This window comes from Scyliorhinus torazame, chromosome 8 (assembly GCF_047496885.1).
Source record: "Scyliorhinus torazame isolate Kashiwa2021f chromosome 8, sScyTor2.1, whole genome shotgun sequence".
Taxonomy (NCBI): Eukaryota; Metazoa; Chordata; class Chondrichthyes; order Carcharhiniformes; family Scyliorhinidae; genus Scyliorhinus; species Scyliorhinus torazame.
Genome location: NC_092714.1, coordinates 169980624 through 170000675, shown reverse-complemented (window position 1 = coordinate 170000675; position 20052 = coordinate 169980624). Strand labels below are relative to the sequence as shown.

The 20052-nt window shown below is 52.4% G+C and overlaps 1 protein-coding gene across 1 annotated transcript in view; it reads left to right on the top strand.

Moving 5' to 3' along the window:
• bmp7b (bone morphogenetic protein 7b) overlaps positions 1-20052 on the top strand; it is a 257005-nt gene that overhangs the window by 223222 nt on the left and 13731 nt on the right. Inside the window, exon 4 of the mRNA XM_072514510.1 lies at positions 8995-9192. Within this exon, the coding sequence (XP_072370611.1) occupies positions 8995-9192 (198 nt within the window). The remainder of the gene's footprint in view (positions 1-8994; positions 9193-20052) is intronic.

Sequence of the window (20052 nt, the reverse complement as noted above, 5' to 3'; positions counted from 1 at the left end):
AGACACAGGGTTGATTCAATATTACACCCACCACGTGGATTGCAGCAACTGGTTAGTCAGTCTGGGTAGCTATAGTGGGATTAGCAGTAGTGTCGAACCCAAGTAATAGAAGCATCAGGAATAAGGTGGGTGAACTTAAGGCATGGATCGGTACTTGGGACTACGATGTGGTGGCCATCACGGAAACTTGGATAGAAGAGGGGCAGAAATGGTTGTTGGAGGTCCCTGGTTATAGATGTTTCAATAAGATTAGGGAGGGTGGTAAAAGAGGTGGGGGTGGCATTGTTAATTAGAGATAGTATAACAGCTGCAGAAAGGCAGTTCGAGGAGTATCAGCCTATTGAGGTAGTATGGGTTGAAATCAGAAATAGGAAAGGAGCAGTCACCTTGTTAGGAGTTTTCTATAGGCCCCCCCAATAGTAGCAGAGATGTGGATGAACAGATTGGGAAACAGATTTTGGAAAGGTGCAGAAGTCACAGGGTAGTAGTCATGGGTGGCTTTAACTTCCCAAACATTGAGTGGAAACTCTTTAGATCAAATAGTTTGGATGGGGTGGTGTTTGTGCAGTGTGTCCAGGAAGCTTTTCTAACACAGTATGTAGATTGTCCGACCAGAGGAGGGGCAATATTGGATTTAGTACTTGGTAATGAACCAGGGCAAGTGATAGATTTGTTTGTGGGGGAGCATTTTGGAGATAGTGACCACAATTCTGTGACTTTCACTTTAGTAATGGAGAGGGATAGGTGCGTGCAACAGGGCAAGGTTTACAATTGGGGGAAGGGTAAATACGATGTTGTCAGACAAGAATTGAAGTGCATAAGTTGGGAACATAGGCTGTCAGGGAAGGACACAAGTGAAATGTGGAACTTGTTCAAGGAACAGGTACTACGTGTCCTTGATATGTATGTCCCTGTCAGGCAGGGAAGAGATGGTCGAGTGAGTGAACCATGGTTGACAAGAGAGGTTGAATGTCTTGTTAAGAGGAAAATGGAGACTTATGTAAGGCTGAGGAAACAAGGTTCAGACAGGGCGTTGGAGGGATACAAGATAGCCAGGAGGGAACTGAAGAAAGGGATTAGGAGAGCTAAGAGAGGGCACAGCTGCAAAGTGGCCCTTTTTACTGCAGGCTTTACAAACTGCAGTACGGGCCGGGCAGTGTTGGCGGGGGTGCTTCTGCTGATCGCAGAAGTAGCAGCGGGGACCCCCGGGGTGCGTGGATCGGCGTGCGGCGCAGGCGTATTGCGAAGGCAGGGCCCCAGCTGAGGAGGTCATCGGCGGGGTCCAGGAGGGGTAAGAAGGGGTAGAAGGGTGGGCAGCGCGGCGGGAGAGGTACGATTGTACGTTACGGAATGTGACCATCATGGAGAGCGCCAACGTTTTTGTCTCCGCCAGTTCGAGCGTGGCCCCTTCCAGCAATCGTTGTCGGATGCGGTCCGACGCAATCCCCGTCACGAAGGCATAGCGGATGAGGAGATTCGCGTGTTCGGCGTCCCGGACGAGTGGAATTAGGGCCTGCCAGAAGTCTTCGATGGACTCACCAGGTAGTTGCGAGCGGGTGGCAAGTACATGCCTGGCGAAGAGCGTGTTTGCCTTCTGTGTGTCGTGTTCTTTGAGGAGTTCCATCGCTTTTGTGTAAGTCGTGGCGTCTTGGATCAACGGGAACACGCTGCAGCTCAGTATGGAGTACAGGCCATTTATCTTCGGAGCCTCCGTTGGCGCGGGGTCCGCCATGTTGATGTAAGCCTCGAAACATGCTAGCCAGTGAGTAAAGTCTTTCCTGGTGCCGGGCGAGTGCGGATCCAGCTGCAGGCGATCGGGCGTAATTCGGATATCCATTCTGTGGAAAATCTGACAGTAATAAATTGATGCACGATCAATTGCACAAAGACTAAAATTGGGTACAACTGTGGCTTTATTACAGTCAGATGCGAGGCCTCCTGCTGCAGCTGGCAAAATGGCAGCGCACTGGAGGTCATGCATATTTATACAGTCCTCCGTGGGCGGAGCCAGCCGGCAGGAGCTACCAGCGAACCTGTAGTGCAGGTCCTACCTTACATCTCCAATTACAGTGGATCACCACAAGCATCCCACTTCCCATGCAAGATGTGCAAAGTGACAGACCTCTGCTAGTGTCTACAGAAGCGCTCGACGATCACTGTGAGACCACTGGTGACTCCGGTGACACCACGATACTTTCACCCTCATTCGCTCGAACCTCTCCACAAGTCAATGCATTCCTGCATGTTCCGACTCCAGACGTGCAGCTTCAAGAAATCTCAGCTGACTCCAGTGAACCTGCTAAGATGGGGAGCATCAACAAACCAACACTGACTCAGTTAAAACAGACCAGATTCCAGATGGGGAGCAACCAAACGCCGACTCTGATTCACGTAAGCCGGACTTTACTCCAGACAGGGAGTGCCGCAACCTCAGTGATGGCACACTCAGGGTGACAGCAGATGCCACAACGACAGGAGATGGATCACTTAACAATTACACTGGGTCAGTAATAACAAGCAGCGGCTACAGTCCAAGAGGAATACACCAATATTCACCACAGCAATATCCACACATTCTTTCCACACCAGCAGTGCAGCCAATGACAGCTCATGCTGGACAAACCCAGTATTTAGGCATGCAGCAGCCAGCAGTCTATGCAGCATATTCTCAAACAGGCCAGCACTACGGATTGCCCACTTATTGAATCAAGACCGAAGGAGGACTACCGCAAGCACAATTTGCACTACAGACTGGATGCCTTAGTTACAGCTCAGGATATGCTGCACCCCAGCCTGGCCTGACAGCATATTCCTATCAGATGCAAGGTTCTAGTTTCACACCATCACCAGGCATTTATGCGAGCAGCAATTCTGTTTCCAATTCGACAAGCTTCAATGGTTCTCAGCAGGATCACCCTTCCTGCATAGCATGTGGCCAGAACCAGTATGGACAGTCTTATCCAACTTCAACATATGGTACATCCATGACCTGGAATGATACTGTTGATGGTACCTCTTCAACGTCAACACCTTATCAGCTACAAGATGCCATCCGCCAGCACCATCACAAACATCGAAAAAAGAAAGGGACTCCAAATCAGACAGCGAAGTGATTTGACCACTTCTTGGTTCCTGTGGCACAGGGACGTTGATGGCGTTCATAACCAAGAGAGACATTTGACCGTGATGATTGATGGTTTTTGAACTCACACGAATGATTTGGACTTATTGTTTAATCACTGTTCCCATGACTTGTATATACCTTAACCTATCTACCTGTTTTTTGTTCAATTTTCTCAAAGTGTGCAGAAAATATGTAACATATAAAAAAGGGGGGATGTGGTGATGTGCATCAATGTAAATGCATGTAGGCTAGCTAGACACTAGAGGGAGCACTGGAGACATCACACACACACACTCAACCAATAGATCAGTTAGATAGGACATGACCAATGGACATTCACGATACACACAGAGGTGACACGACCACAGGGGGGCATTACACCAACCCATATATAAAGGACACCACACACATGATCTGCCTCTTTCCAGTGGAGACAGTCAGTGAGTAGAGACACAGGGTTGATTCAATATTACACCCACCATGTGGATTGCAGCAACTGGTTCGTCAGCCTGGGGAGCTATAGTAGGATTAGCAGTAGTGTCGAACCCGAGTAATAGAAGTGTAAATAGTTTAATAAACGTGTTGAAGTTATCTCCACGTCTGAACCTTCCTTTGTCAAGTGCATCACAAGGAAGCCGCTTATGTTACACCTACAACATAACAAATCATGGATAACCCTCGTCTTAAGGTGCTAAACTGGGGAAAGGCAAATTACGATAATTTTAGACAGGAATTGAAAAATTTGGATTGTGTGCGGCTGTTGGATAGTAAATCAACATCGGACATGTGGGAGTCTTTCAGGCAACAGTTGATTAGGATTCAAGAAAGTCACGTTCCTGAGAGAACGAGGAATAAGTATGGGAATTTTAGGGAGCCTTGGATAACGAGGGATATTAACCTCGTCAAAAAGAAAAAGGCGACTTTTGGACGGTCTAGAAGGGTGCGGCCAGTCAAAACTCTTGAGGAGTAAAAAGAAAGTAGGAAGGTACTGAAGCAAGAAATTAGGAGGGCTAGGAGGGGTCATGAAAAGTCCTTACAAGTAGGATTAAGCTGAATCCCAAAGCTTTTTATTCATATATGCCCATACCCAGGGCAACTTCAGCTCCTGCCTGGACACAGCCCCGTCCATGATAATATGGCGAACGTCACTTTAACTCCCACTGACTGTGGCTACCTCTGGCTGCACAACTGAAGGCTATCGCTAATAGGGAATTGGCAATGTTGACTATGTGAGCACTTCACAGCTCCCAAGTGGATTCCATGGGTAGACATGCCATGTTGCAGGCAAATGCTACTGCCTAGCATCCCAATCAGACCGTAAGGAATGGACACTTTGCCTGAACATTGGAGGCTTTAACGCCGTCAGGGCAACAGCCAACAATCAAACACCCAAGAGCTGGGCCGCAGCACTGAGGATACGCCATCGACCAGAAGGTTGTTTTGTGGATCGGTAGGAGAGGGCGGGGCATGGGGGAGAGGGGGAACACCTGAGCCCAGTCCCAGATGTGTTACTGGCGGGAATCTGAGGTCTGGGGTTTGGGGTGCAGTGCCCAGGGGCCCCGCTGTTTCCAGGGGTGCATGTGCAGGGTACGGTCTCCCAACACAACCGGCTCATTGGATTGCACCCTGAGAGATGGCGGGGAATGTAAGGGTGGGGGAGGCGTGGGGAATTCGAAGGTACCAGGGTGGAGGCCCAAATTGATTATTGGTGTCACGCCCTCTTCAATTCCTAACGGATATTACAGTTATGGATGATATTGTGGACCCCGCAGCAGCTGCCCTCACAATGGTGTTGGCAGTCGAGGTGGCCAGACGCCAGAGAAGGGAGCGGCAGCAACGTCCACAGAGAGTCACGGCGGCAGCCCATATGCAGGAGCCTACCTCACACCCTGAGTACTCGGCCGCCAATCAGGCCAGGGAGGGACCGGAGTTGGAGGTCGGTGACAGCCCATGGTGTTCAGACGTCAAACAACAAACAATGACCAAAGAAAAGTGCAGCACAGGAACGGGCCCTTTGGCACTCCAAGCCTGCACCAACCATGCTGCCCTGAAACCTCGAAACCTAAAACCTTCCAGCTATGAGAAGAGTTTGGGTAAACTCGGCTTGTTCTCACTGGCTTGTACCCTCTAATCATATCCTAAATATATTTTTTTTTTCAAGACGTCCCTTAAACGTCACTATTGTACCTGTTCCCACCACCTCCTCCAGCAGCGAGTTCCAGGCACCCACTACCCTCTGTGTAAAAGAATTCCCTCGTACATCTCCTTTAAACTTTGCCCCTCACACCTTAAACCTATGTACCCCAGTAATTGACTCTCCACCCTGAGAAAAAGCCTCTGACTATCCACTATGTCCATACCCCTCATAATTTTGTAGACTTCTCTCAGGTCGCCCCTCAAACTCTGTCGTGCCAGTGAGAACAAACCAAGTTTATCCAACCTCTCCTCATAGCAAATGCCCTCCATACCAGGCAACATCCTGGTAAACCTCTTCTGTTCCCTTTCCAAAGCCTCCATATGGCACCATGTGAAGGAGGACGATACCAACTGGTCCCTGTCTCTGAACTTTTACCCCTTTCATTCCAGGGCTCGAGCAGGCACATGTGTGGCATGACGTAGCCAACAGCGTTTGCCCGTGCAACTGACTGTATAACCTTTGGCCTGGACTAGGCCCATCAAGATTGCCGTGCACCAGGATCCTCCACCATCGCCAAGATGCCCCAGGTGCAGGGAGTAACAGATGGCACACTTGTCATCTTGCATGCATTGGGCAGTCTCGGAGCGCACTTCACGAACAGGAAGGGGTTCCACTCCTTGAATGTTCAACTTGTGTGCGACCACCACCTCGAGATCATGCACGTGTATGCAAGCTTCCCAGGGAGTGTGCAGGACAGCTAGATCCTGGGACACTTGGAGATCCCTGGCATCTTTGAAGGACACCCCAGGGTGACCGGTTGGCTCTTGGGATTTCAGGGGTTCCCGCTTGGGTGCTGGCAAATGACGCCAGTGTGGAGGCCAGTGACCGATGCGGAGACACGATATAACGAGGCCCATGTTGCCATTTCATGCTGTGATTGAGCAGTGCATCGGACTGCTTAAAATGTGGTTCAGATGCCTTGAGCGCTCTGATGGTGCACTGCAGTACACCCCACGGAAGGTCGCCCACTTTGTAGTGGTCAGCAGTGCCCCTCCACAACCTGGAACAGCACATGCTGTGCTGGAGGTGGAGGGGGAAGGACATACAGCCTCATCAGAGAAGGAGGACGAGGAGAAGCCAGACCAGGAGGGGTGTTGGGAATGTTCCCAGGGAGGACATTCAGGGCCAGCCGGAGGGTGGATGCTCGGAGGGCCAGGGGGCCTTCATCTTTGCCCGCTTCTCATAGGACGTGGCTTTGTCCATCATCTCATCCCCTCCGCCCTTCTTCCAAATCCATCCCCGCACCTGTCCCCACCCATCCCCCCATCACCCCTCCCGGCCCATTTCTCTCGCCGTCATCTCCCTGTAGGGCAGCTCCGGGTTGGCATCCAGATCACCCTCCTCCCTGTCAGTGCTCATAGAGCTTGGGGGTCACCCTGGGATGGAGGGGCAGCTATATTGAGCTCCAGAGGCCCCTGCGTTATCTGGCTCTGCCAGCCTTGGCGGCTCCCCATTGCCTGCAACATGGTGTCTATGGCCCCAGCGATTCTCCTCTGTGACCGGGCCACACTCTGCTGTGCCATGCCAATGTCCACCTGTGTCTGGGACACATTCCTCAGCGACTGGTACATGCTCTGGAGTGCCTCGGCAATGCCCACCTGACACTGGGACATGTTCTGCAGCGTCCAGCAAGGTCCATCCTGAGACTGGGACGGACCCCAGTGACTGGGACATGCTCTGGAGTGCCTCGGCAATGCCCACTTGAGACTGGGACATGTGGGACATGCTCGGCAGCGCCTCGCCAAGGTACACCTGCTTCGGGGTCACGTTTCTCAGCAAGCAGGACATGCTGTCGAGGCCCACAGCCATGGTGTCCACTGACTTAGAAATGCTTTGGACACCACCACTCATGCTTCTGATGGTGTGCTCCAGGCTTTCCACTGCAGTCACCACCCTAGCAGCATGGTGGTGCATTGGTTAGCACTGCTGCCTCCGGCACTGAGAAGCCGTGTTTGATCCCGGCCCCGGGTCACAGTCCGTGTGGAGTTTGCACATTCTCCCTCTGTCTGTGTGGGTCTCACCCCCACAGAAAAAGATGTTCAGGTTAGGTGAATTGGCCATGCTAAATTGCCCCTTAATTGGAAAAACAGAATTAGGTACTCTAAATTTATTTTAAAAAGATCCTGCCCTACATTTTTGTTTGATGTCTTGAAAGCAGACAACTTCCCTGAGGGCCCATGAACCACAACTCTTCAAAAACTCAGCCTGACTCCCTGAATATTGCAGAGGAGGAGGACATGCCTATTTCCACAATGGAGCTGGCCATGTTGGGAGTGCCAGATGAGGGCTTTTGATAGGAACCAATCCACACCCTTTAAAGGCACTCTTGAAAATCCTACATCTCGAGAATGGGGTTGGTAATCCTGGAATTGGATCCTCTCGCCATTTTTAAAGGGTTCCAAATCATCCCGACTTGGCGAAAATCCAGCCTGTGTCTCTTACTTACTCTCATAATTTATTTTCTCTTGTTTATCAATATTTTGGCCCTACTTTTCTGAAGTCTAAAATCCTTCCAATCCCTGTTTATTATTCTTTTATAAATATAAAATTATCTAATAATATTTATCACTTTTCTTGTTAGCAATGGTCAAACTTCTTTTCCTGAGGAATTTTATTCCTTGAGGGAATATATATGTTTATTATGTACGATTTTTAAAAATGTTTGTCAATCAGAAAGAATTTCGATAGAACTCTCCCTCAGGAGATTAATGAAGAGGTAAGGTTGACTATGTATACAGAGTCTGCATTCGGTATGGTTGAAATTTGATGGATCAAAAACCTTTTGTGATTTAATGCTTTACTTTGTTATTTTTGTTCTTGATCCCACATTCCTTCATTAACCTATATTTCAAGTAATTTTGAAAATGCTTTCTAACCTGCAGTCAACCCAGCATCATTACATTCCATTTATCCACATGTAATGCTTCCATAATTTAACCATAGCAAGCTTTATTTTCACCATCAACTTTAGCAGGAGCATGTAACAAATCCCAAGGTGCTCTGCAGATCGAAGCAGGCCATTTAGCTCATCAAATCTCTACTGGCTCTTTCGGTGAGCTAGTGAGTTAATCCCTCGCCTCACGATCTTTTGACATATCTCTGCAATTGTTTCTCATTCAAATATTTATCCGATTCCTTTTGAAGGTTGCTACTGAATCTGTTTCCACTCTCCTATCAGCTAGCATTCCAAACCCTAACCACTCAAAGTTTTTCTTCCAAGTTAACTTTTTTTTTGCCAGTCTCTTTAATCTGTGTCTCTGGTTATCAACCATTTAGACATTGGAAACACTTTTCTTTCTTTACTCTATCTAAATGTCCATGGCTTTGAACACCTCTATCAAATCTCCCCTTGCCATTCTCTATTCTAAGGCGAACAAGCTATTTCCTTTTGTCTCTTTATGTAACTGAAGTCTTGAATCCCCAGTAAATCCCGTCTGCGTCGTTTTCAAGGCCTAGAATATCTCTCTTTACAATTTTGGTTCCCAGTCAGCTATTTAGATGAGGAAAGAATGGTCATTAGATCTTCTCTAAATTGGTACGCATTTGTGGTGGCCTGAGGAAAGTTAATGCTGCAATTACACAGATAGAAGAACAGCAAAAGCAGCAGAATTGTACATAGGTAAAGACGTACGTAATGGTGAATAAACTAATTTTTAAAAATTTGTTTTTAAAGGACAAAGTGTCAATCCCAAGATGGCAAGCCTGATAGGAAGACTTGGGCCTCAGAATAAACAACCATTCATGGTGGCCTTCTTCAAAGCCACGGAGGTCCACATCCGGAGTACACGATCAGCAGGTGGCAAACACAAGAACCAGGGTCGTTCTAGGTCTTCCAAGAGTCAGGAATCTTTAAGAGCAACAAGTTTAGCAGGTAGACATGCACTTTGCGCACAGCTCTAATGTTAAAAGTCAGTTTTACTTGCCCAGCCTAAAACATATATTGATGGAGCCATTTCACCAGTTAAACATCTGAATCCACAAAAGAATCTGTGAACTACAGTCTCAGAAAACCAGACAGCAGTTAAGACCTTGATATTAGCAAGTGTGATATTTATGTTTTGAAGAGGTTTAGGTGAAGCATTTCATGAGGGGTGGGGGGTGGGGAGCCAGATTCAACATCTTCAATCACTGGGCAAACGATGTGAGAATCTAGCCAATTGGAATCTGGATGTATAACAATTAGAATTTTGATCTAGAAGGTCTAAAATTGGAAAACTAAATAACCTGTCTGAAGCATTAGAAGTCAGGGCAGCACAGTGGTGCAGTGGTTAGCACTGCTGCCTCACGGTACCGGGGACCCAGATTCAATCCTGGCCCCGGGTCACTGCCCATGTGGAGTTTGCACATTCTCCCCGTGTCTGCGTGGGTCTCAACACCAAAACCCAAAGATGTGCAGGGTAGGCTGATTGGCCACGCTAAATTTCCCCCTAATTTGAAAACATTTTTAAAATTCTTCACAAATTTGAAGCACGTACACGTCAAAGAAAAACCTTCCAAATTGGATTTTTAGCTGCTAACAGCATATCACTGGCACTAAACCCTGCCAGTGATAGGAACTCACTTTAAAATAAACTCCTTTGATGCCTGGTTGCTTGAGAATATGCAAATTATGTGTTTAATTGACTAATCATTATGGCCAGAAATTGCATCACCATAACCCCTAATGGCATCCTCCGACTGTTCCCCACCCCCGCCCCCAACCCAGATCTAGCCCTCAGGCTCTGACTATCCCAACCCTAAGCCCCAATCTCCACCCAGCCCTGATCCCTGACGCACCCCCCAAAACCTTGAATTCAGTGTCACCTCAAACTAATTCCTGAACGCTACGCAGCCCTAACTCTCGATCTTGCTCTAGGCTCAGACCCCTGATCTCCTCCAAAACCCCGATAGCCTAACCTCTAATGTCCCACCTACTGTCCTGACCCCTGATCTCCATCTCCTCTGGAGCTCTGACTCAAATCTCCATTTCTCTCTGTGGAGTCCTCCAACGACTCCTCCTCCTAGCCCTATGCCGAGCTTTCCCCATGCCCCAATCCCAGAATCCTGACCTCCACCCACACCTTCCCCTCCAAGCTCACAACCCTAGAGCCTTAACCCCAATCTCTCCTGCCATACATCAATCTTTTCCCCAAAAACCCTGACCCCAATATTCCCTTGCCAAGTCCTGATTTTGATCTCCATGCCCCATAGCCATGACCCTCACCTTCACTCCCAAGCCTTGACTGCAATCTCCATGCCTCCCCCCCCCCCCCCCCCCCCAAGTCGTGACCTCAATCTACCCCTGGCAATCCCTGACCCCAATTTCCACACCTCCACACCCATGGCCCAGATCTCCCCTGCAACGCCTGACACCAATCTCTGCCCCGCCCAAGATCTGACCCCAATCGGCCCTCCCAAGCCCTGCCCCCAATTTCCACCATCACCCCAAGCTCGACCCTAATCTATCCCCACTGGAGCCCTGACAATACACAATGCCTGCTGCTGGCACAATTGGATCAGGTCGTAGCAGTGGCTCTTGGCACGGCTCTCCCCCATGCAGGTGGGTCTCATGCTTCTTTAAAATCTTGTACTGCACTTTAACCTCATAGGACACCAGCCCTGTTCTGGCCACAACAATTCCTGGAACCCAGTTTGGTCCATTAATGAAATTCACAAACATTGAATCCTCTACCTCGAATGCTCTTGCACTTTTAAATGAATTGTGGTTCCTCTTCTGGTTCTTCTGGCTTGTTTCCACCCTCCCTGCTAAATTTAGGAACACCAGATTTAACCTGGTGCTCAACCCACAACCCATCAGCAGCTCAACGCGAGAGACTCCAGTAGTCATATGCAGGGTGATCCTATATGATAGCAGGGACTAGTCAACTTGATGTTTAAAGATGAGCGGGTGGTTGAGTCTTCCAGTCAGCCTTGAAAGTCTGCACTGCCCTCTCGGCCAGACCATTGGATGAAGGATGGTACGGTGCTATTCTGATATGTTTTATTCTGTTAAAAGTCATAAAGTTCTGAAACTCAGCACCAATAAAAGTCGTTCTGCTGTCTGAAACAAGGTCTTCTGGCATCCTGTGGATTGTGAAACCTGGTGCAGCTTCTCAACTGTGGCACAAACAGTTGTGCATCTCACCTCAAACGCCTCTATCCACTGAATGGCATTCACCAAATAGTCCCACATAGTCGACATGGACCCTAACCCACTGTCGACTTAGCAATTCCCATGGATGTAACTTCTGCTGAAATTGGCGCTGATTGTAGTGCTTTAACCACTCTGATTATAGCATCGATGCCAGGCCATCACATGTAGCTTCTCACTGGAATCTTCATTCTAGATATGCCCGGATGGGCAATCTGTAACTCTTTCGGTAATAGTTCTCTTCCTGGCTTGGGAACAACCACTCTTGTTCCCCAGAGGACGATACCCATCCTCACAGCTAAGCTGGGCTTTCATAATCTGGTCAGGCTTTATTTCCTCTGAAGCTTCCTCATTCCTCTATCCATACAGTATCACCTGTTTCACCTTCGGCTCCACTGAGTTTCTGTTTGTCAGCACTCAATCTATTGAGCCGACACTGACAAATGTGGCGAGTGTGGTGAACTCAGCCCAACGCATTACACAAGCTTGCCACCCACCCATTGATTCTCTCTGCACCTCACGTTGCCTCAGGAAGGCAGACAGCATTGTCATTGACCCCTCATTAATGCCACGACTAAACGATCTCTCAACAGCTCATTTAAGGTACTCCCAAAATTGCAATGCTTCAATTTTTTTAGCTTTGCCACGAAGGCTGAAATTGTCTCCCCTGGGGCTCCTTTGGTCGAATTAAATTTGTAATGCTGTAGAATTACTGGGGGCTTGGGGTGGTACTACCCTTTGAGTAACCCTATGAGGCGGGATTCTCCATCATGCTGCACCCGCCAGCAGCGGTATTCTCCGTCCCGGCAGGCGGCCATGGGGTTTCCATTGTGGGCACCCCCATACCGCCGGGAAATCAGTGGGCATGAGTGCGCTGCCGGCGAAAGGGAAGATCCCACCGACGGAGAATCTAGCCCATGATCTCTGTGAATGTTTTACTATTGGAACATCTGGGGACATTAAGCTTAGAATCAGACTATTGGGGGATTCTCCGACCCCCCCGCCGGGTTGGAGAATCTCCGGGGGCTGCGCATATTCTCCGATGCCGGTTTTTGGGCTGGGGCGGGGTTCACGCCACGCCGGTCAGGGGCCAATGGCAGCGCCCCCCCGGCATTTCTCCGGGCCCCGATGGGCCGAGTGGCCGTGGGTTTCTGGCCAGTCCCGCCGGCGTGGATTGGACATGATCCCACACGGCGGGACCTGGCAGGTAAGTCGGCTGGTGCAGACCTCGCAGGGGCACGGGGGAACCGACCCCATGGAGGGCCCCCAAGGTGAACTGGCCCACGATCGATCTGCGGGTGGTCCTGTGCCGTGGGGGCATTCCTTCATTCTGCGCCGGCCCCTGTAGGGGTCCGCCATGGCCCGCGCAGAGAAGAAAACCCCCCCTGCGCATGCGCCAGAATACGCCGGCGGTTCCGCGCATGCGCAGGATCACGCTGGCCCTTTGGCGCATGCGTGGACTCGCGCAGTCCCTTCGCCGCCGGCTGGCACGGCGCCAACCCCTCCGGCGTCCACCTAGCCCCCGGAAGTGCAGAGAATTCTGCTACTTCCGGTCGACCCGATGGCAGAGTGGTTCGCGCCGTTTTTGACGCCGGCGTTGGGCCATTGCGCCAATTGCGGAGAATCCCGCTGTATATGTCTGTACCCCACAGGCAATTAACAAAATTATTCTTTGCTTCCTCCTCCCCCTTAATTTCATTCGCACGGAAAAGTAATTTTAAGTGTTGCACATGGGCGAAATTCTCCCCCAACGGCGCGATGTCCGCCGACTGGCGCCCAAAACGGCGCCAATCAGACGGGCATCGCGCCGCCCCAAAGGTGCGGAATGCTCCGCATCTTTGGGGGCCGAGCCCCAACATTGAGGGGCTAGGCCGGCGCCGGAGGGATTTCCGCCCCGCCAGCTGGCGGAAACGGCGTTTGTTGCCCCGCCAGCTGGCGCGGAAATGACATCCCCGGGCGGCGCATGCGCGGGAGCGTCAGCGGCCGCTGTCAGTTTCCCGCGCATGCGCAGTGAGGAGAGTCTCTTCCACCTCCGCCATGGTGGAGGCCGTTGCGGAGGCGGAAGGGAAAGAGTGCCCCCACGGCACAGGCCCGCCCGCGGATCGGTGGGCCCCGATCGGGGGCCAGGCCACCGTGTGGGGAACCCCCCGGAGCCCGCCCACGCCGCCTTGTCCCGCCGTTCAAAAGGTGGTTTAATCCACGCCGGCGGGACAGGCAATTTATCGGCGGGACTTCGGCCCATCCGGGCCGGAGAATCCAGCGGGGGGGGCCCGCCAACCGGCGCGGCCCGATTCCCGCCCCCGCCGAATATCCGGTACCGGAGACTTCGGCAACCGGCGGGGGCGGGATTCACGGCAGCCCCCGGCGATTCTCCAACCCGGTGGGGGGTCGGAGAATGACGCACCAGATGAGTGAACTGGCAGAGCCAATTCTTGAAGTTGTTACATTAGCGCTTCAGATTGCAAGTATTTGTCAAAAAAGCCCAATTGCAAGAGTTAACATAACATAGATTAACATAGAACATACAGTGCACCTTTGGGGCGGCGCGATGCCCATCTGATTGGCGCCGTTTTGGGCGCCAGTCGGCGGACATCGCGCCGTTTCGGGAGAATTTCGCCCCTGTTCTGTATTGAATGTATATTCCATCAAAATTTGCATCAATTGCTGAATGATTTTGCAGCTTTTTAACATCCATTAAATATACTCTTGGAATTATTTACATACAGGAACATCAAAAGATGAGGAAGATGCAGGGGAAGGGTGGGGATGGGCAGGATATGAGGCCTGGGCAGGCAAGGAAGGCTGCACAACATGTGCGCCAGGGTCAACATCCCTCCAGGTTCACCGACTTGGGGACGGAGGGGGGGCTGCTGGTCGGGGGCACATACACCGCATCCCATCCCCACATCAACCTCAGCCCTCTTTCCCCCCCCAACCTGCAACCCCCTCTGTGATACATACCTGCCACACACCCCAGCAGGTCCTGCAACACACAGGACAGGATGTATGATTAGACCATGGGCCCTGGGAGAGTGGGGGTGGTGGAGTGAGGGTGAGAGTGTGGTGTGGGTGCGGTATGAGGGTGGTGTGAGGCTGAGGGTGCTGTGGGGTGAGGGTTGGGTGGGGTGAGGGTACTCCAGCGCATTACTGAGGGAATAGGAAGACAGATTATTTTTTGAATAGGTGTAAATTGAAGCAGATACTCAGCGAGACCTTGGTATCCCCGTGCATGCATTGCTGAAAGTAAGCGCGCAGGTACAGCAAGCAATAAAGAAGGCAAATGGTATGTTGGCCTTCATAGCGAGAGGTCTTGAGTACTGATGCGACCATCAATTCACACAAGACAGAGAGTTGAAGTGAACAGTGGCTTTAATCAACTAGAACAGTGCCTGCCTGCGACTGCTCTGCAATGAGAGCCACATACAGGGCAGCTGCTCTTTATACCTCCCCTCAAGGGGGCGGAGCCAGGGGCGGAGCCCACAAGGGCACCAACATGATACAATCAGTGTAGTACAGCACAATGGTCCATAGGTGAAGCCCACAAGGGCACCAACATGATACAATCAGTGTAGTACAGCACAATGGTCCATAGGTGGAGCCCACATGGGCACCAGCGTCGTACAATGTAGTACAGTGGTGAATGGTTATTATAATACGTTTACCACATTCACCCCCTGTTAAAAAATTGAAGTCCGGAGGGGGTGAAGGGCTCACAGGTTCAGTCTGTCCGGCGCCCTGATCGTTCGCTGCGATCGCCGGAGCTCTGGTTTTGTAGCGGGCATGGGTGTCGAACTTGTCAGTGTGGGCAAGGGTGGTGAACTCGTCGATGCGGGCACAGGTGTGGACTCCGGGAGCGTGTCTTCAGGAACATCATTCCTGTAGGTCGGCGAAGGGGGGAGGGGGTATAGGAGGGAGTATGGAGGCCATGTAGGGCTGGGTGTGCTGTTCGGTGTAGGTTGGGGGGGGGTAGGTTGGGGTGATGCTAGGGGATCCTGCAGGTGCCAGGTCCTGGAGGGAGACCGTATCCTGTCGGCCGTCGGGGTGCTCTACGTATGCGTACTGGGGGTTGGTGTGAAGGAGCTGGACCCTCTCGACCAGGGGGTCGGACTTATGGCTCCTTACGTGTTTGCGATGTAGGACGGGCCCCGGTGTCTTAAGCCAGGACGGAAGTGAGACCCCGGAGATGGATGTCCTGGGGAAAACAAACAGGCGGTCATGAGGGGTCTCATTCGTGGCAGTGCAAAGGAGGGACCTAATGGAGTGGAGCGCGTCGGGGAGGACCTCCTGCCAGTGGGAAACTGGGAGACTCCTAGACCCGAGGGCCAGGAGGACGGCCTTTCATACCATCGCGTTCTCCCTCTCCACCTGTCCGTTTCCTGGGGGTTGTAACTGGTAGTCCTGCTCGAGGCGATGCCCTTACCGAGCACGTACTGATGCAGTTAGTCGCTCATAAACGAGGAGCCCCGGTCACTGTGGACGTAAGTGGGGAAACCGAACAAGGTGAAGATACTATGTAGGGCCTTAATGACGGTGGCCGTGGTCATGTCGGGGCAAGGGATTGCAAAGGGGAAGCGGGAGAACTCGTCGATGATGTTGAGGAAATATGTGTTGCGGTTGGGAGAGGGGCGGGGCCTTTTGAAGTCGATACTGAGGCGCTCAAAGGGCCGGGAGGCCTTCACCAGGTGGGTCTTATCCGGCCGATAGAAGTGCGGCTTACACTCCGGGCAGATTTGACAGTCCCTGGTCATGGCCCTGACCTCCTCGGTGGAGTAGGGCAGGTTGCGGGCCTTGATGTAGTGGAGAAGCCGGGTGACCCCCGTGTGGCAGAGGTCATCGTGGATGGCCCGGTGTCGGTCATCTTGAGCGCTGGCGCATGTGCCACTTGACAGGGCATCTGGGAGCTTGTTGAGCTTCCCAGGATGATACACTATATCGTAATTATAGGTGGAGAGTTCAATCCACCGCCTCAAGATCTTATCGTTCTTGATCTTGCCCCGCTGTATATTGTCGAACATGAAGGCTACCAACCGTTGGTCGGTGACGAGGATAAATCTCCTACCAGCGATGTAGTGCCTCCAGTGCCGTACAGCTTCCACGATGGCTTGAGCTTCTTTTTTGACTGAGGAGTATCGAATTTCAGAGGCGCTGAGAGTACGGGAGAAAAATGCTACTGGCCTGCCCGCCTGGTTAAGGGTAGCGGCAAGGGCGATCTCTGACACGTCACTCTCCACCTGGAAGGGGACATATTCTTCCACCGCGCGCATCGCAACTGTGGCAATATCTGCCTTGATGCGGCTGAAGGCCTGGCGGGCCTCAGCCGCCAGTGGGAGGATGGTAGCTTTGATCAGTGGGCGGGCTTTGTCCGCATAGTTGTGGACCCACTGGGCGTAACAGGAAAAGAACCCGAGGCACCTTTTCAGGGCCTTGGGGCAGTGGGGAAAGAGGAGTTGCAGGAGGGGGCGCGTACGGTCGGGGCCGGGCCCTGGAACTCCATTTTCCACGACATAGCCGAGGATGGCTAGTCTGGTTGTGCGGAAAATGCATTTCTCCTTGTTTCAGTGAGGTTAAGGGCTTGGGCAGTTTGGAGAAACTTCTGGAGGTTGGCGCCATGGTCCTGCTGATCGTGGCCGCAGATGGTGATGTTGTCCGGATACGGCAATGTGGCCCGCAGCCTGTACTGGTCCACCATTCGGTCCATCGTTCTTTGAAAGAACGAGACCCCGTTGGTCTCGGGGGACCCGGAGAAAGTGGAAGAGGCGGCCGTCTGCCTCAAAGGCCGTGTAGTGGCGGTCCTCCGGGCGGATTGGGAGCTGGTAGTATGCTGACTTCAGATCCATCGTGGAGAACACCCGGTAGTGTGCGATTTGATTAACCATGTCCGCTATCCGGGGAAGGGGGTACGCATCGAGGTGCGTGTACCGGTTTATGGTTTGGCTGTAATCTACAACCATCTGGTTCTTTTCCCCGGTCCTGACAACCACCACCTGAGCTCTCCAGGGGCTATTGCTGGCCTCGATGATCCCTTCCCGCAAGAGTCGGACCTCGGACCTGATAAAAGTCCTGAACTGGATACTGTACCGCCTGCTCCTGGTGGCGATGGGTTTACAGTCGGCGTGGTCAGAGGTGGTGGTGTGGTCCCAAGATGGCGGCCCCCATTGGTCGCACGTGTCGGGCGGCGTTGCAGGTGGTAGCCAAGATGGCGGCCCCTGTGAGTCGCACGTGTTGTGTGGAGTCGAAGATGGCTGCCCCCACGGACAGCACGAGGCAGATGACGTGTCCGAAGGGGGCGGAGCTGGCAGGCAGGGCCTGTGAGCCTGAGGGTCGGGCCTGTGATTTGGAGGACTTGGACCTGACCAGGCAAACTTTGGCATAGTGTACTTTCTTGCTGCAGTCGCTATAGTTCGCGTTTTGAGCCAGGCAACGCTGCCTGGGCTGCTGGTTCTCGTCGCAGAAATAGCAGGGTAGCCTCCCGGGTTGGGCGGGTAGCCACACGGCACAGGCCTGGGGTACTCTCTGGTCGGGAGTCCACGAGGGGGTCGCGTGATCGGAAGGGAATGCGTTGAGGCTTTGAAACGCTACTTCTAGGGAGATGGCAAGTTTTACCGTCTCTTCTAGGTCGAGGGCGCCCTTCTCGAGCAGGCGTTGCCTGGCGTAGTTGGACTGGACTCCAGCCACGTAGGTGTCCCGGACGGCGAGCTCCATGTGTTGGGAGGCGGTGACGGCCTTGTAGTTGCAGCTTCGCGCGAGGACTTTGAGGTAGCATAGGTACTCCTCCAGCGATTCCCCAGGGCGTTGGCGGCGAGTGGTGAGGAGATGCCGCGCGTACACTTCGTTCACCGGCCTCACATATAGGCGCTTCAGTATCACGAGGGTGTCTGTGTTTGTGGTCGCTTCCTCGAGTTGTACGGAGGTTTGATGGCTCACCCGGGCGTGGAGGAGGCTCAGCTTCTGTTCGTCGGTGACGGAGGGCGAGGAGGAGGCGGCGAGGTAGGCCTCGAAACATCGGAGCCAGTGTGAAAAAATACCTTTGGCTTCCGCGGTCTGTGGGTTGAGTTCCAGTCGGTCAGGTTTGAGGGCTGTTTCCATCGCGGTGTTCTAGTTGATTAAATTGATGCGACCATCAATTCACACGAGACAGAGAGTTGACGTGAACAGTGGCTTTATCAACAGAACAGTGCCTGCCAGCGACTGCTCTGCAATGAGAGCCGCCTACAGGGCAGCTGCTCTTTATACCTCCCCTCAAGGGGGCGGAGCCCACAAGGGCACCAACATTATACAATCAGTGTAGTACAGCACAATGGTCCATAGGTGGAGCCCACATGGGCAACAGCGCCGTACAATGTAGTACAGTGGTGAATGGTTACTATAATACATTCACCACAAGTAGGAATAAAGATGTTTTACTCCAATTTTATAGGACATTGGTGAGGCCACACCTGAAGTATTTTGTGCAGTTTTGGTGTCCTTATCTGAGGAAGGATGGGCGTCATTCTCCGACCCCCCAGCGGGTCGGAGAATGGCCGTTGGCCGCCGTGAATCCCGCCCCCGCCGGTTGCCGAAGTCTCCGGTACCGGAGATTGGGCGGGGGCGGGAATCGGGCCGCACCTGTTGGCGGGCCCCCCCGCTCAATTCTCCGGTCCGGATGGGCCGAAGTCCCGCCGAGAAATTGCCTGTCCCGCCAGCGTAAATTAAAGTAGGTATTTACCGGCGGGACCAGGCGTCGTGGGCGGGCTCCGGGGTCCCAAGGGGGGGCGCGGGGTGATCTGACCCCGGGGGGTGCCCCCACGCTGGCCTGGCCCATGATCGGGGCCCACCGATCCGCGGGCGGGCCTGTGCCGTGGGGGCACTCTTTCCCTTCCGCCTCCGCAACGGCCTCCACCATGGCGGAGGCGGAAGAGACTCTCCCCACTGCGCATGCGCGGGAAACTTTCAGCGGCCGCTGACACTCCCGCGCATGCGCCGCCCGGGGATGTCATTTTCCGCGCCAGCTGGCGGGGCAACAAACGCCGTTTCCGCCAGCTGGCGGGGCGGAAATCCCTCCGGCGCCGGCCTAGCCCCTCAATGTCGGGGCTAGGCCGCCAAAGATGCGGAGCAGTCCGCACCTTTGGGGCGGCGCGATGCCCGTCTGATTGGCGCCGTTTTGGGCGCCAGTTGGCGGACATCGCGCCGTTGGGGGAGAATTTTGCCCGATGTTCTTGCTATGGAGGGAGTTCAGCGAAGGTTTACCAGGCTGATTACTGGGATGGCGGAGATGTCATGTGAGGAGAGACTAAGTCGGTTAAGATTATATTCATTTATGTTTAAAAGGGTGAGAAGGGATCTCATGGAAACTTGTAAAATTCTAACAGGATTAGACAGATTCAGAAAGAATGTTCCCGATGGTGGGGGAGTCCAGAACTCGGGGTCATAGTTTGAGGATAAGGGATAAAACTTTAGGACTGAGATGAGGAGAAATTTCTTCATCCAGTGGTAATCTGCGGAATTCGCTACCACAGAAAGTAGTTGAGGCCAAAATGTTGTGTAATTTCAAGAAGGCATTAGATTTAGTTCTTGGCATTAAAGGGATCAAGGGATACGGGGGGGAAGACGGGATCAGGGAAT